Source organism: Scardinius erythrophthalmus, assembly GCF_964197995.2.
Source record: "Scardinius erythrophthalmus genome assembly, chromosome: 9".
Taxonomy (NCBI): domain Eukaryota; kingdom Metazoa; phylum Chordata; class Actinopteri; order Cypriniformes; family Leuciscidae; genus Scardinius; species Scardinius erythrophthalmus.
Genome location: NC_138229.1, coordinates 35,516,766 through 35,532,523, shown reverse-complemented (window position 1 = coordinate 35,532,523; position 15,758 = coordinate 35,516,766). Strand labels below are relative to the sequence as shown.

Below are 15,758 nucleotides of genomic sequence, written 5' to 3'. Positions count from 1 at the left end.
CACACCCTGAACAATGAATGTGCACCATCCACATCGCTGCATAATTCACTTCAGCTGGACGTTCCCCTAGATTAAACTGCAAAACAGCTGTAATCACAGGAAAAACACTTGACAATGCTCATAAAACAGGCCACATCTCATACTGACAGACTATATGAAAAAGCTTTCCTCCAGCCTAATGAGCCTATCGTATGTGCAACTGTTTCCCCCTTTTAATTCAGTGTCCTACACAACATTTGTTTCAACCTCTCCATTACAAACTGATGTCTTCAAATAAATGAGCTCCAAGTGTGACATCCACATTTTAATGCAAGTCATACGGTGCAACCCCTCGCCATGAGACCAGTTTTGGCTGGTGCTTAAAGACAGTGCATCCTCATCAACCTTTATCGTACTATTTAATCTTATGTTGTGTGCTGTATCGTCCATGTCTCAGTCTTCAAGGTCACAAAACGAGTGGGATCTTCTCAATACTCAAACTCCTCCATCCATTGACACAGAAATCAATGAAGGAATCAGCCAGCTTAAAGTCTTCTCGAACTGCACTGAGAAACGTGGATTCTTCCAGAGGTGCTAAGAAAAGCGCTAGCTGTCGAAAAACCTCACGCTTGTACAAATTCTACTCGCCCTTCACGTCACAATTTATTTAACTTACGTTTTACCTTTGTATAGGGGTGAGTAGGGATGCAATGGTACACGATAAAATACCGAACCGTTCGGTCTGCCCTGCACGGGACAATCTACCCTTGTGTCCCGCGGTACTTCGGTTTTGCCATTGAGTTCGCGCTGATCCTTTTAGTTTTTGCTTTAGGCGCCGTTCACATATCGCGCCTAAAAACGCGTAGAAAACGCTAGGCGCGCCGCGTTCTCCTTTTTACAAAGCGCTAGGGCGGTTGCGCTCCGGAGGCGTCTGTCGTTGCTAAAGCAACCATCAGCTGCGCTCTGGTTGGTTCTTGTCACGTGACCTACGGTGCGCTTGCGGCATTCTGAAAAGTTGAGAATTTTCTCCACTGCTGGGGACATCGTTAGTGCCAACCGGTCTCGCCTTGCACCAGACAGTGTTGATAGACTCATCTTTTTGCACAAGAATCTCTCAATAGTGGATGAGTAAATAACATTGCACTTTGTATCCTGAATGCAGTATTTTTTTATTATATTATTTTGCTCTGTTTTTTTTTTTTCATTCAAAGCACAAGCTAATTTATGTTTGTTAAAGGTAAAAGTGCACTTTTTCTTTCACATTGATCACTTCATATACCAGTTATCAAGGTTTGGAATTGGGATCCACTTGAATATTTTGAAGTGTGTTTGTTTAAATTTTGTATTTCATATAAGTGATAGTTGAAGAGGTTGTATTACTTAGTGTTGTTCAGTACAGACTAGAGTGTTAATTTATTCCATACATTGATGTTCTTCCTAGTGTGACATTAATGCTCATAAGAAAAATAAAACATATTTTTGGGATGAAATAGCAGTCTTTTTCTGCACAAATCATGTACCGAAACCGAACCGAGACCATGGCCCAAAAACCGAGGTACGGACCGTACCGTGGGCTATCTGTACCGTTGCACCCCTAGGGGTGAGCGACCTGACGACAAAATATTAGAAAAGTGAAAATAACGTGTTTAATAATAAAGTGTTTATCGGTTAGAGGTAGGTTTAGGAAGGGCTTTATTGTACCAATAAGCTGGCATCCATTTAATAATTTGAATAAATGTAATCATTTATACTATGTTATTATTGAACTGAGTTTAATGTACAACACTGAGGTGCTAATAGTGGCTCTGAATGAGCCAGTGGAATGGATTTGACTGACGGCGCTCTGAAGAGTGAACGGACATGCGCTGAATCAGAGACTGTAAAAGTGAGTGGGGTCCAATATCATTGGTCTTAAAAAGTCGGTGGGTCTTGTCCCAACGTGGGTCTGGTTCCGACGCCCGTGCTTCTAACGATTATGGAAATGTGATAATCAAGATAAAATTATCATTGTGTCACATGCCATTCTTTTCCTTTAAAGCTACCGGTATGTGCTTTCAGCTTTCCTTAAATTCCAAAACTTAAATGTCCAAATCAGTCAACTGTGGGACATGCTTTATTTTAAATTGAGTTATTAAAAGTGCACTACACTGCGAAAGAGACACGCTTTTGTGTGCAAAGTATACTTGGGGTTTCAGGCGCGCACATAAATAGTCAAATATACACAAAAATGTGTCAAATCCATCTTCACGAGCATTTACATAAAGACATTCAGTTATGTGTCTTAAGTGAATAAACAGTTGGGAAAGAAATCGGATGCGTGTCATTATATTGGATCCATGCATTCAGTCTTAAAACCTAAAGCAAATACCTGCCGCTGTCTGTGTCATTAATGTTAAACAAAAGACAGACAGAATCACTCACTGCTGTTGACTGAATCACTTTAGTAGTTTTAATAAGAATCAATTCATACAGTGAAGACTTTGCTGAGTTTATCTCGGGGTTTAATTATCATTTTGACAACTGACTGTTAAATGCAATACTGTGTTTTAAACTGTGCAAATACAGAAGTCCATAGGCTTGTTCGGTTCCAATCTGGATATTATCGATAATACATCTCAAAATTGGGAAGATCACGATTTAGATCGTGATATTAAATTTAGGGAAGATCACCCACCCCTACCTTTGCAGTTTACATGTAGCCTAGTGCATGTCACATATTTCTACAGGGCTTCTCGCTTTACTAATATTAGATAAAGTCTTAAACCATTTCAGCAAACCTCAACATGAGGACAGATCCTTTGGGCGCAGCTGATGACATTTTGAAGTGATCAAGAATATTCCAATTTATAAAGAAGTTGTGTTTCGATTTCTCAGTTTCATTCACTGCATCCTTTCCTAACATTGAGCTGAGCCGGGAAGCGAGGAAAGTAAACAAGGATGCACATTTAAAGAGATTAAACCCCAGTGGGCTTTTTTTGTTGACAGTTGAGCAATAAGTTTCTGCTCAGACAAAGTCAGACTGAGATTCCTCAAAAAAAAACTGTCTTCTTCCACCTTTTTACCTGCCTAGCCTTTTGACTGTTAGAAAAATATGTTATTCCATTATTTAGAGATCTAACTCTTGCGTCAATTTTTCAATTAGGTTTTTCTCAGATGTTTGGCTGATAATGCGTTTTATTAGTAATTTTCGTTTAAATATTACATTACAAAAAAGGAAACCAGACACTTTTTCACTCATCGCACTGTAGCTTCCATATCTTTACACAGATACAATCAAAAAACCCTTAATAAACTATACATCAATCCATCCAGGCATATGCACAGCACTGTATTATCATTTAATGCTTGCATAATGCATTACACGTTTATGACAGGCATATGACTAAAGCATATCGCAGCAGGTTCACTTTGAAACACACCGAACGTGATGAATAAAAATCCGCTACGAGTTTAAGAAAGTATGCAGTAAAATTAAGCCTTATGAAAAGTCACCATCATAATGGCACTTCATAAATAGTCTGTAACACTTGACTGAAAAGGATGATGTAACTGGCGAGGATTTAAAGCTGTAGCTCATTTCAACTCACCTGAAAAAAGCCTGGAGATAAACCTCACATACATTGGGATAAAAGTGGTCAAACACAGGGAGAATGTCTTCCCCCTCCGCCTAAAATCTTCCTCTCTCGCTCAGGTGACTGGCTTTCGCATGAGAGCCATTACTGATGCCCGGTGACGTCATCAGACGCGGACAGACGCTCCGCAGATCTTCAAAACATCATCGGTGAAGCGCGCGCCACACGGCAGATGATGTAGACATCACATTTTCGTATTCGCGACACTGCATGCGCTTTGTTGTTTTTGTAAGGAATCGTTTTTTGGGGGGGGGGGGAGCTCGTTGTGAATAGAGCTTGCCCGACACGATAATGTTTGTGGTTGTTAAAAGAGCTCTTCGTGCTGAATTCGTTACTAAGTAAGTTAAAGACGAGCGGTTTCCCGGATGTTGTGGAAACCCAAGGCCTGACTCCTCTTCTACTACACGCGTGTAAAGCATCTCTCAGTGCCTCCAGGAGGCTGGAAGTGTGCCTGGATAGTGAGCAGAAGTCATGTTCGGCTCGTCGAGATCTGGAGGGGTGAGAGGGGGTCAGGACCAGTTCAACTGGGATGAAGTGAAAGTGGACAAACACAGAGAGAACTATCTGGGTGAGTGTCGAGCTAACGCTAGCCGCTAACTCAGTCAGCGCTATTATGGTGTGCTCTATATGCGAAGTTCACGAAATACAGCGTTATATTGAGGGAAGCGTGATTTCTTGTGCACTTTACACGCTTGAATTAACTAATGATTGCTAAAGTAGAGCTCATGTAACTGGTCTGTGATAACATTTTGCAGTTTACTGGCGCACGATAACCTGTTCAGAAAGCTAATAACTCGTGAGGATATTGTAGCAGACTTGTAATGAATAGTTGTTTTGCTTTCCTGTAAAGATATTGCTAATTGACATCAGCATGGTTTGTCCATGACAGAGTGTCCTCTGGGTACACGTTGCATTATATGTTTTCTTCTGTTTAAAGTCCTTAGTAACGTTAATTGTAATGTAAATTCAAACATTCCTACCTTTTTCCTTGGTATGATCTCTCATTACAACGCCTGTTAGTTTAATGTGTATGTATCGGACACAGTTGTGGCTTTTGTTGGTGTAGTTGACGTGTTGGCTTTCTAGTTAAAGTACCCAGAGTCGCACGAGACGTGCACGCAGCGCGTCGGTTCACGAATCCTACTATGGCAAAGGCTCAGCATCTGAATATTAATGAGGTCATGCGGTCGTTGCTAGGTAACCTGCCCCCAGCGTCCTGCAGGATTCCTTCTACTGCGCATGCGTAGCTTATTAACATTGCTTTTATGTGCCGTGATGACATCAGTGAGGCCTACTGGGCAGACGTGACGCCACCTGTTCAAGAAAGCTATCTTCATCATAGTAGGATTCATAATTTGATGTACCATGTGCGCATTTGACGTACCAGCAGTTTTTTTAACCCCCAAGATATTTAACTTACAAAGTTGCTTGCTTATCTGGTCTCTATCAGTCAGAAGGGCATTATGATTTAGTATTGATTCGTTCCATGTCATTTAAAGGAGCTATATATTCTACCCTTGAAATAATAATTTCAGTTTCACTTTTTAATAACTGATAAGGACAATAATGCATTATCTACAAGCCCTGCCGCACACAAAATATTACATGTATGTTGCATAAAGTCAAAGATGATACACCATAAATAGTTCAAGTATAATTTATTATATAAATTTACTTATATATATATGTATAGATATATAACTATCTTATATATAGATAGTTTGGCACATTTTCCAATAAATGCATATCACATCAAATATCATATCAAATAAATGTAATTCTCATGTTTTCTTTAATTACAATGGCCATAAATTAAATGCAATACAACCAATACTACAATCAATGTGGTTAATTTTTTCTAACGGTTTAATCTTTAATAATGTAATATATTTTCAACATTACCCTAAACTAATAATGATATTTTTATGCTTTATATGATAATGAAAATTATGGGGGGAAATGTAGTTAATTGTTCTTTTGATTTTTGGGGTGAAATATATCTTCTTGACATGTTATGTAAGATTTGCCTAAGGTCTTGGGTAACACTTTAGTTTGGGGACCAATTCTCACTATTAACTTGTTGTTTATTAGCCTACATATTACTAACATATTGGCTGTTTATTAGTATTTATAAAACGCATATTAATACCTTATTCTGCATGACCAATGTCCCTTAATCCTACCCAGTACCTAAACTTAACCTCTACAACAATTACCTTACTAACCTTTAATAAGCAGTGAGTTAGGAGCTTTTTGAGACATAAAAAAGTCATAGTTCATACTAGTGAATATATGTTTTCCCAAACCTAAAGTGTGACCAGGTCTTGTGTTGATTTTCCTCAGGGAATTCCCTCATGGCGCCGGTTGGACGGTGGCAGAAAGGCAAGGATTTGACGTGGTATGCCCGGGATAAGAAGGGTGGCGCAGCGGTGTCTAAAGAGCAGGAGATGGCAGCGGTGCGGGAGGCGGAGCACGAGGCCATGCTGGCAGCGCTGTAAGTGTGCTTGATCCATCAGTGGCCTGCAAAATAAATGCAGTACAAATCTGAATGTTTTTGTCTGTTTTAGGGGTCATAAAACCATCAAAAAACAACCAACTGGTCTCACCAAAGAGGTTTGCATTTGTAGACATTTGTAATTATTTGCAGCATTTCTTGTTGCATTTTCTGATGCACATTTCTCTCGCTGGCAGGATCTTGCAGATGTGTGCAGGAGGGAAGGAGAGGGGGAGGAACGGGACGTGGACCGGGTCTCTGGACTCGGAAGCTCCAGGTAAAGCCAGTGCTGTGTGTTCGTTTGCTGATCTCTTTGCCTGTTAAAAATACATTCTATGCTCCAAGTAACTGATTCCACCATAGAATTACCCTAATGAATGTATAATACATATTATCAGGGTTGAGCAAAATTCAGAAGTGCAGAATATCTGTCTATCTACCTATAAAAACCCTTCTGGATAGAAATGCTTAGGTTTTGAAGTGTGTATTGAAATGTTAGGCAAAATTAAATCACTTTTCTGTTTCAGTCTATGAAGTAGCTTTAGTGTGTAACTTGCTCCTCTATTTTCATCTTATTTTTTATTCATAAATAGAATGTAACAGTCTGAGATTCTGCCTCTGTTCTTCATCAGGGCCGGGGCGAGAGGAATGTTGCTTTCCAAGCAAGAAAAAGAAGCTGTTAAAATGGGTTTGCCGGTTTTCACGGTATGTAGACATAGATAATCAGTTTTTAATGCTAATTTGATTTTAAGAATGTGTCATGGCTCATATCTTAAGTAAAGCTGTCACTGACGATTATTTTAGTATTTTGATGTTAAATCAAGTAAATGGATCATTTTTTTTAGGCTACTAAAAATAGTCCTGAGTGAACAAAAGCCTTTAAAATTACTTAAAATACATACAGTATACTGTATAATAACAATGAGGTAATAATAATTGATTCAAATAAAGTATCAAAAACAAGTAATCATATGGTTTTATTGAATAGCACTGTTGAAATACATAATGTAATATACTTAATATAAACATAATCAACTTACGTACATTATGTGTGATTACAAATGCCTGCAGAAGGTGCCAAATGCCTGGTGTTAGTTGATCAAATCCTTTAATATTGGCCAAACAACATTTATATAAAATGTCCACTTAATCTTTAATATTTGGCCACTTTTTTTCTAGTAGAAACGCTACAGCCACTGTAATGTCTTGAACAAGAACATCAAAACACTCAAACTCAGAGTGAGGGTTAAAACTTTTATTTTTAAATCGTGATGAACAACAATTCGCATTTTAGAAACATATTGATGTACTGTGTTGGCTTAGGTTTATAAATGATTTACATTACAAATCTGGTCAAATGGTGCACATTATGTTCCCAGATGAACATTGTAAGCAACCCAAACTCACGGCATATGCAGAGATGGAGTCTGTTAACCGAGCCGCATGATATATTAAAACCATAACCAATAACCAATTTACACTTTGTGTTTCAACCAATAACCTAGAAACTCTTTGTGTTTCAACCGATAAACGAGAAACACTTTGTGTTTCATAGCGAAGGAGCGCGTAAATGATAACAGTGCAACACTTCGCTATGAAACACAAAGTGTGTCAGACTTTTATGCAGCATTTACTGTGAGTGGAGCTGCTCTGAGGCGTTGCGCTTCACTTTCAAATTCGCAGAGTATATATATATTTTTTAATTGAATCACAGCCTTTGTGATTTCTCAATAGCACTATGCTATATTATGATTTTTCAATGGTTTTAATATATCACGCAGCCCTACTAGAAAACGAATGCACCACTTCCAGTATTTTGACGGTTAATCGCAACCGGTAAATTGCAATCAATCGAGGATTTTTAGAATCGAGCACTCATTCAGTTGAGGAATTCTGACAGCCCTAATCTCAAGAATCATATTACAATCGTTACTGATCTTGAATTTATGAATTTATTTTTTGCCAGCATCATAAAGCTGACAGACCGCAAGAAACCGCTAAGACGCCGGAGGAGTCCAACAGACATGACAACAAAGGAGATAAAAGGTATATAGACTAAATGATTCACAGGAAAAAAATAAGTTTGATCCATCTTATGGTTTTAAAGACTTGAGAACTGATATTAATTACAGATCTGACAGCAAAAAGAAGAGTAAAAAGGAAAAGAAGAGTAAGAAGGAGAAGAAGGAGAAAAAGAAGAAAAAAGAGAAGACGAAACACCGAAGCAGAAGGGACTCTTCAGATTCTGACTCTGAAATGTACAGTAAAAGGTAAACTGTGTATTTTTTTCCATTGTGTCAATGAACTAAACACCATCATTTACTTTTTGTTAAAGATTATTTTATATGTAAAACTATAGATTTTTTATTTCTCTAAGGTGTAACGCAGTTTCTTCACAAGAGGGCGTTGTAACACAATTTAACTGCTTTAGCTCTCATGCATCATGAGCATCACATCTTTTAGTTAGTTTCCTCTTCTTATTACATAATACAGTCCTTTTGAAGGCAGTGGTACAACTTTGTTTGGGTTGAAAAAACTTAGGGAGCTTCTAAGTTATTTTTATTTTTTATTTACTTTCTGATTACTTTTAGATTACTTTTGACATAACACTTTTATCACAGATTTGAATGGGATTATTGTGTACCATATTGATATTAGAGAGAGAGAGAGAGAGAGAGAGAAATATTCCATTCTTTGTTGTCATGAAGTGCATTTAACATTAATTTACGCCAGAGTTTCTAACTGGGGTTAGTGAAAAAACTGCAGGGAGTTTGTGAGTTGGTTAAAAAGTATTAAAATAAGTAAATCACAAAAAAAAAAAAAAACATTTTACAGTAAATCATTTTTAAATAAAAACAATCAAAATAAAATACTTGAACATTAAAAATAGAAATATATTTTATTTGTTTACCTGCATGTCAATGTGTCCATTAACAGGATTAATCAGAGAGCCGTAATCATAGAAATTTGATTAAATGATTGAAATATTAACTTAAAATTCAAAAGGGTTCAAACAGTGTGGGAATCCCTGAACAAATTTTTTTTTGCGATTTTTTTTTTTTTTGTGATTTTTTTTTAAATTTTTTATTACATGAACAAAAACATTAATAAATATGAAAACAGCAATGCCAATACATGGCCAAAGTCTTCCAGGTTTAAAATATCTTTTCCAGATTTCCAGAATCAATAATTAGTGAAGGTCACTGGAATATGATGATGACAGTAGATGAAGACAGACATACATTTGCAGTGTAATCTGCATAATTATTCATCTCATACAGTAAAGGCCAAAAGTGATGTCCGGAGGGGATATTTGTTTTAAATAAGGAATATATTTTATATATATATATATATATAGACTGAGATGAACCAAGAGAAAACATTACCGTCTACAGCCGCGAGACGGCGCTCTAGTTGGCGGAGTTATTCAGAAGCGACACCAAGGATGAAGAAAATTCAATGGATTCAGTGATGTGGAATGAGATCGCAGGGGCTTGGTGAACTTGTTTACTGGTAACTTGCTTGTTGGACTCACTGGCTTATGTTAATTTAACCTATTCAGCCTCCCAGGTATATGTTCTTTATGCTATTGTGTAGCTGAATAACTGTTAATGTGTTGCGTTAACATACCGGACACCTACTCAGCCTGTTGTTCTGTGTGCTACTGTGTAGTTAAATAACTTGCCTTTCCAGATTAAATGTCTGTTCTTGGTCTTGGATTTTGTGAAATACATTTCTAAATAAATGCGACTTATAGTCCAGTGCGACTTATATATGTTTTTTTCCTCTTCATGACGCATTTTTTGACTGATGCGACTTATACTCCGGAGCGACTTATAGTCCGGAAAATACGGTATATATATATATATATATATATATATATATATATATATATATATATATATATATATATATATATATATATATGTGTATGTGTGTGTGTGTGTGTGTGTGTATATATATATATATATATATATATATATATAAGGAAGAACAAAACAATAAACTTGGTTAGGGTATATATCTAATAAAATTATTTGGAAAAAAGGCAAACTACATCTAAAGGATTTCTTCTACTATGCAAAAAAATTGCATAGAAAAACAAAAAGCTCATAGGATTTCATGTATTGACTACAACATAATCACGTATTAATATTTTTTTGGTTCTCTCTTGTTTTTGCATGTGTTCATTTCTTTTTATGACAGCCTGGACAAAAATGATGTTGGCAATTTGGCATGTTTCATTGCGTTATCACAAATAAAACAATTGACTCGAAGCACTGCTACGCAATACGCTTACAAAATCTTTAACAAATTTTAATAATATTTGAACAAAAGCTGAAGATGTCAACTCAACTTGGATTATCTCGGCAAAGGAGAAGTGCTCACTAACACAGATTTAGACAGATTTTTTAACAATATTTGAGAGAAATAGGCCTTTGTACATAGAAAAAGTCTTAGATCTTTGAGTTCAGCTCATGAAAAATGGGGGCAAAACCAAAAGTGTTGTGTTTATAATTTTGTTCAGTATATTTACATTTTTTTAAATCATACCAAATCACAATTCACAATTCATTCAATTTTTAACATTGCACCTATGATGCCTATTTATAATATACACATAAATAATATCGGCCGATATATCGGTATCTGGCTTTTTTTTATCGGTATCGGCATCGGCGCCCAAAAATCCATATCGGTCGGGCTCTAGTGGCAGCTAACTTGATTTTGGAAAAGAGCTGTAGTTTGATTAGATTTGGGAATCACAAATAGCACTCATTTAAATTAGTGTTTTTGTTTTTACGGAAGCTAAGATTGTCTGGTGATATTTCATATTTTTAACTTCACTGATGCCTCTGTGACTGTGACACTTAAACTGCTTAGGATGGGGGATCACAATTTTAAACTGTGATTTATATCACCGTATCAGTGTTACACACCACCAACTTTTTATAAATCGTACAAAACCTCACAAGCTTCATTACATTCATAAATTCACTACATAAAGTACACTCACGCTTAGCGGTATGTACTACTATAGCAAGTCTCAGCCGCTTGATTATTGGGGTTCAAATTTAAACTATAGTTGGATAAAAGTTGGATATATAACATCCTACTTTACATTCATGCATAAATACACTATAGTCATGTAAAGCGATCCATACCGTGGTCTGTCTGAATACTCTATTCTGATTGGCTAGAAGGTGTGCAATAAAATAGTTTAATGCACAGGTAGTTCCCAGTCAGATTAATCACCGTTCTATATTAATGCTCTGTTTTCATTGAAGCACACACACACGTGCATGCGTCAGTCGCCGGAGATCGCGCTGCACACACACAGAAACATTCAGGAGCACAGAAACTTATCAACGGCCCATGGATTTTATCCATAAAATAGCTTTGCCACTGAATCGCTGAGCAGTGATGACACAAAATGTGATGTAAAAAATTAAACTAAGATAAATCATATTTTTGCACCTTGAATGTAAAAATTAATAAACTATGCAATGCAACTGAAAACCAAAGTGACACACTTTAGAGAATTGTTTTTAAACTTGTAATAACTAGCTGCATTTTTGTTCACACCCCTGATTAATAGTAGTTGAAGCACCCTTTTATTACAGCACCAAGTCTGTTTAAATAGGAGTCTATCAGCGTGCCACATCTTGACTTGGGAATATTTTCCCACTTTTTGCAAAAACATTGCAGATCTGATTAATTGTGATCATGGCATCTCTTGTGCACGATCCTCTTCAGGTCCCCTTACATATTTTCTATAGGAATCCGGTCTGGGCTCTGGCGGGCCCATTCCAAAACATTTTATCTTTGTCTTTGCTGAAGCCATACTTTTGTTGATTTAGATGTGTTTTGGATCATTGTCCTGCTGAAAGGGGAAAGTTCTCTTCATTTTCAGCTTTTGAGCAGACAACACAAAAGTCTATACCAAAATCAACTGGTACTTGTAGCCAGAGATGTAAAGAGAACCTGAAACCCATACTTTAAGGAAATGTTGAGATCAATGAAAACAAATGGCAGTGACATTTTAAGATATCTCGGATGTAGTTCCAGTGCAAGTGGCTTTCAGTTAAAACAGCTCAAACATTCATTTTAGTCTGGGACTAGCCTTCAACCCCCGGTTTCACAGACAAGGCTTGAGTTTCTAGTCTTAATAGTATTTTACTCATACTGAATGTGAATGTGTCAAAATAAAACTGAACATCTCAGTATTGCGATTAATCAAGGTGGACACAACTCTTAAAAGTCTACAAACAGTGAAGTCTCAGTTAAGCTCAAGTGCTCAAAAGGGCATAAGTGCTGGTTTGGGCCTCATCAGTGGCTGCATGTCCTCATCTCATATATGAAACACCTGCGATTCAGCAACTACATGCTAATGAACTCGCATTCGTGTAAAGTAGCCTTGTTGACAGGTTTGGGAGAGTGAAGGCAAAATGCACTAGATATCCCTTACGAAAAAAGTATACTTCAAGTTCATTAATGAAGAATACTAAAGTAAAGTTCAAGTACATTTTTTTTAAGTATAATTAACTTTATGCAGTAAGTATACTAATATCAATGTACTGGTAGTACTATTTCAACACTGCTTGGACTAAATTGGCCCACTTTTTATTATATAAAAGTATACGTTTAAGTGTAAACTTTAAGTGCACAACTAGTTCACAACTATATTTCTCATTTGTACTGAATAAACGTTTTTTTTTCCGTAAGGGATAGTACCTTCAATGTCCTGTAGATGCCCGTATCGCTTCTTTTATAGCAGAAATAAACTGCTGCAGAAAAGGTTAGGTGCCAAACAAAATGTAATAATAATTGCATTTCTCATTACAAATCTATTGGAGTAAAGAGTACATATACTTACTTAAAAATGTAGTCGAGTAGAGAGTAAAAGTTGCCAATATCTTTGACACTATAAGTCAAAGCACAAAGTTTATCCAAAAAGATACTTAAGTACAGTAACTAATTACATTTACTCAAGTACTAGTATAAAGGCCCCAATACACTCGAGGCAAAGTTTTGTTTATTTTTTTGTTCTTCGCTCTGGGATAAAAAGAAGTTTTACGCCATGTGAGCGGCGGTATACTGTTAGCAAACATCCTGATGCCGCTCACACTGCTGAGAGCCAAGTTTAGAGCAATATGAAAATATGTGCTGTGCGCTTTTGATTCAATAACAAAAATGACAGTGGTGAGAACTAGTACTCCAGTAAATTCACATCATGTTTATTTATATAGCACTTTATACAATAGATTGTTTAAAATCAAGCAGCTTTGCAGTATTAAAAATGAAAAACAGTGTCAGTGTCTCTCTCAATTAGAATTATAAGTTCATTTTCTACTATAAAGCGGCTGTCCAGTGTGTTCATGTTTTTACCCGTGGACGTCTGGCCTCAATGGGCTGGACACAAGATTTCCACGTCAAAGAAGGCGGAGCCTCTGAGCCACGCCTATTATTTTTCCATGTTTTCCATGCTGTTCTTTTCCAGATGTGCGGTGTTGTGTTTGTGCCAAACATACCTGTTACAATTTTGGCCAAAAAGTTAAATAATGGTCTCATCAGACCATGAATTTGGGTGACTGTGTTTCATGGTATATCTTATTTACCTAATATATCAAATTTTTTGTAGCCCTCGCCTGAGCGACACTTTTTAACAATGAGATCCCGCACTTACGCAGTTAGGTTATTTCAGGTTATCTTTTTTCTCTGAAATGTTTTTCCGTGGTGTTGGATAGGTTGTAATTTTTACATTTAAAAAGTTCTGATATGAAACCAGCTGTTTTAACAGAGGTGTGTAGACTTTATGTAAATCCACTGTTTATATACTGTCCAATTTAATCAGCATACGTAAAGCAATATATAAAATGTAGCACATCTCAACTGCTTGACTTTGTTTAGTACCAAAATGTAATTAAAATTATCACCCAGCTTTTTATATAAAGTTGGATATGTGAGTACACCCAGCTTTATCTGCATACATCAGTGTACTCGCATAGGGCGATATGTACTATATAGCAATCTCAGTTCAAAAAACTGTTGGATTGCTTGTATTATCGCAAAATATAAGCTATATTATCGCCCGGCTCTAATCTTCTAATTGCGACTATAAGGCATGAATATATTAAGATGTTATACACATCAACATTATCATTTTCTTTAAAGAAGTTTTGAAAAAAATGTGTATTGTGAAAAGTGCTAAATAAATAAATGTGACATATTTGATATAATCCGTAGACAAGGATAGTGTATTCCTCATAGTCCATGTCTGAATTATGGTCCTCCCCTCGAACAGAACCAAACTTCCCATGCTCGCCAGGAATAAATGATTGTCTAGGTGTGTTTTGTGCTCCCCAGGCCGAGAAAAGATTCCCGGGACCACCATGGTCCTAATCCATCAAGGAGCAGTCAGAGTGGAGCCGGAGCCCGTGACAGCCATTCAGGAGGAGGGCCAAAGGCTGACCGCAGGACACTGCCCCCCCCTCGCCAGCGGCACGACACGGACTCGTCCTCTGATGGACCAAGCTACCGGCGGCGCCACCACACCGGCTCAGACCCCTGATGCCCCGTCCACACCTCCTCACCCCGAGATTGGATCTGATTGGCCCCTTTGTCAAGCCCTGGACAACTTAGGCCACGAGACACGGCAGCTCAGCGAGCACAGATTCATATGCAGCACACTAGTAAGGAGTTCTGGGTATCGTGTAAATGTGAAGGAAAACATTACCTTCGGACTAATTAGCTTGTACAGCACTCTTATTCTGGACACAAAATGAGACTGCATTTCCTTTTCCCAAAAACGAAATTCTCTCATTATTTATTCACCCTCATGCCATCTACGATGTATATGACTTTCTTTCTTACGTTAAACACACAAACTAATATTTTTAGGAAAATAATCAATCTCTGCGAGTCCATAAAATGCAAGTGGCCAAATAGAAATGATAGGTGTGTAAGCAAAATTTTTCAAAAGTAAAAAATATGAGTATTTTTCTTACACATACCTATCATTTCTATTCATAAGGCACTGATTCATCCACTGGGGTCGATTGCTGTGTGTGGTTTTTCAAACGTCAACAGAGTGACACACATTCACTTGCATTATATGGACATTATATTTTTATATTTTCCTAAAAATATTAGTCTGTGTTTATTGGAAGAAATAAAGTCCTTATATGCAGATGGGATGAGGGTGAATAAATGATGAGAGTTTCTAAATCATTTTCCCTCAAAATACTCATTACTCTAATGCTAAAAAAAGAAAAAAAATTGATGCCATTTGTTGTCTTGCTGTGTTTGAATTTATGCTAATTCTTATTAAAAAATGGCAGCAATCAGAATAACAAAAACTCAGTTATGTATTAGAATTTTGGAGTAAAATGGGCTTGTTTGTCATGAAAATAATATCACACAATGCAAAAAAAAAAAAAAGGTTTAATTCTCTTTATGCAAAATAGAATTTCTTTTTTTCTTTTTTGTTTTGAGCTGAAATGCTATCTGGTCACGTTTTGGTCTTCGATGCATAAAGAGAAAACTCCGATCTCCAGCGATTACAGCAGATATGATTGACTTTTTTATTCTTGTATATGTTTGGTGAAATAAACTTTTTCAATGCACCTGCCCTCAACACCTCTATCCTTCAG

At 36.8% G+C, this 15,758-nt stretch overlaps 2 protein-coding genes across 3 annotated transcripts in view; one reads left to right on the top strand and one right to left on the bottom strand.

The window, feature by feature from the left end:
• The window catches only part of guk1a (guanylate kinase 1a), an 18,698-nt gene extending 13,848 nt beyond the window's left edge, over positions 1-4,850 (bottom strand). Inside the window, exon 1 of one of the 2 annotated variants that reach the window (XM_081375151.1) lies at positions 4,592-4,850. In XM_081375151.1, the coding sequence (XP_081231277.1) occupies positions 4,592-4,616 (25 nt within the window). In that variant the 5' untranslated portion in view covers positions 4,617-4,850. Of the gene's footprint in view, positions 1-3,566; positions 3,795-4,591 lie in introns of those variants that run through there. The other variant, XM_081375149.1, reaches the window with a different exon arrangement.
• On the top strand, positions 3,775-15,758 carry cUnh1orf35 (chromosome Un C1orf35 homolog). Its single transcript, XM_081375147.1, has 8 exons — positions 3,775-4,179; positions 5,955-6,105; positions 6,179-6,224; positions 6,303-6,382; positions 6,738-6,810; positions 8,072-8,151; positions 8,238-8,375; positions 14,473-15,758. Exons 1-8 carry the CDS (start codon positions 4,083-4,085, stop codon positions 14,675-14,677), a joined length of 870 nt encoding a protein of 289 aa, XP_081231273.1. The 5' UTR covers positions 3,775-4,082; the 3' UTR covers positions 14,678-15,758.

Bases quoted from the DNA above. Each gene is read 5' to 3' on its own strand.
- cUnh1orf35 (XM_081375147.1), top strand. From the start codon at position 4,083: ATGTTCGGCTCGTCGAGATCTGGAGGGGTGAGAGGGGGTCAGGACCAG. The intron at 6,225-6,302 runs GTTTGCATTTGT...TCTCGCTGGCAG, and splicing joins CAACTGGTCTCACCAAAGAG to GATCTTGCAGATGTGTGCAG. The intron at 8,376-14,472 runs GTAAACTGTGTA...TGTGCTCCCCAG, and splicing joins TCTGAAATGTACAGTAAAAG to GCCGAGAAAAGATTCCCGGG.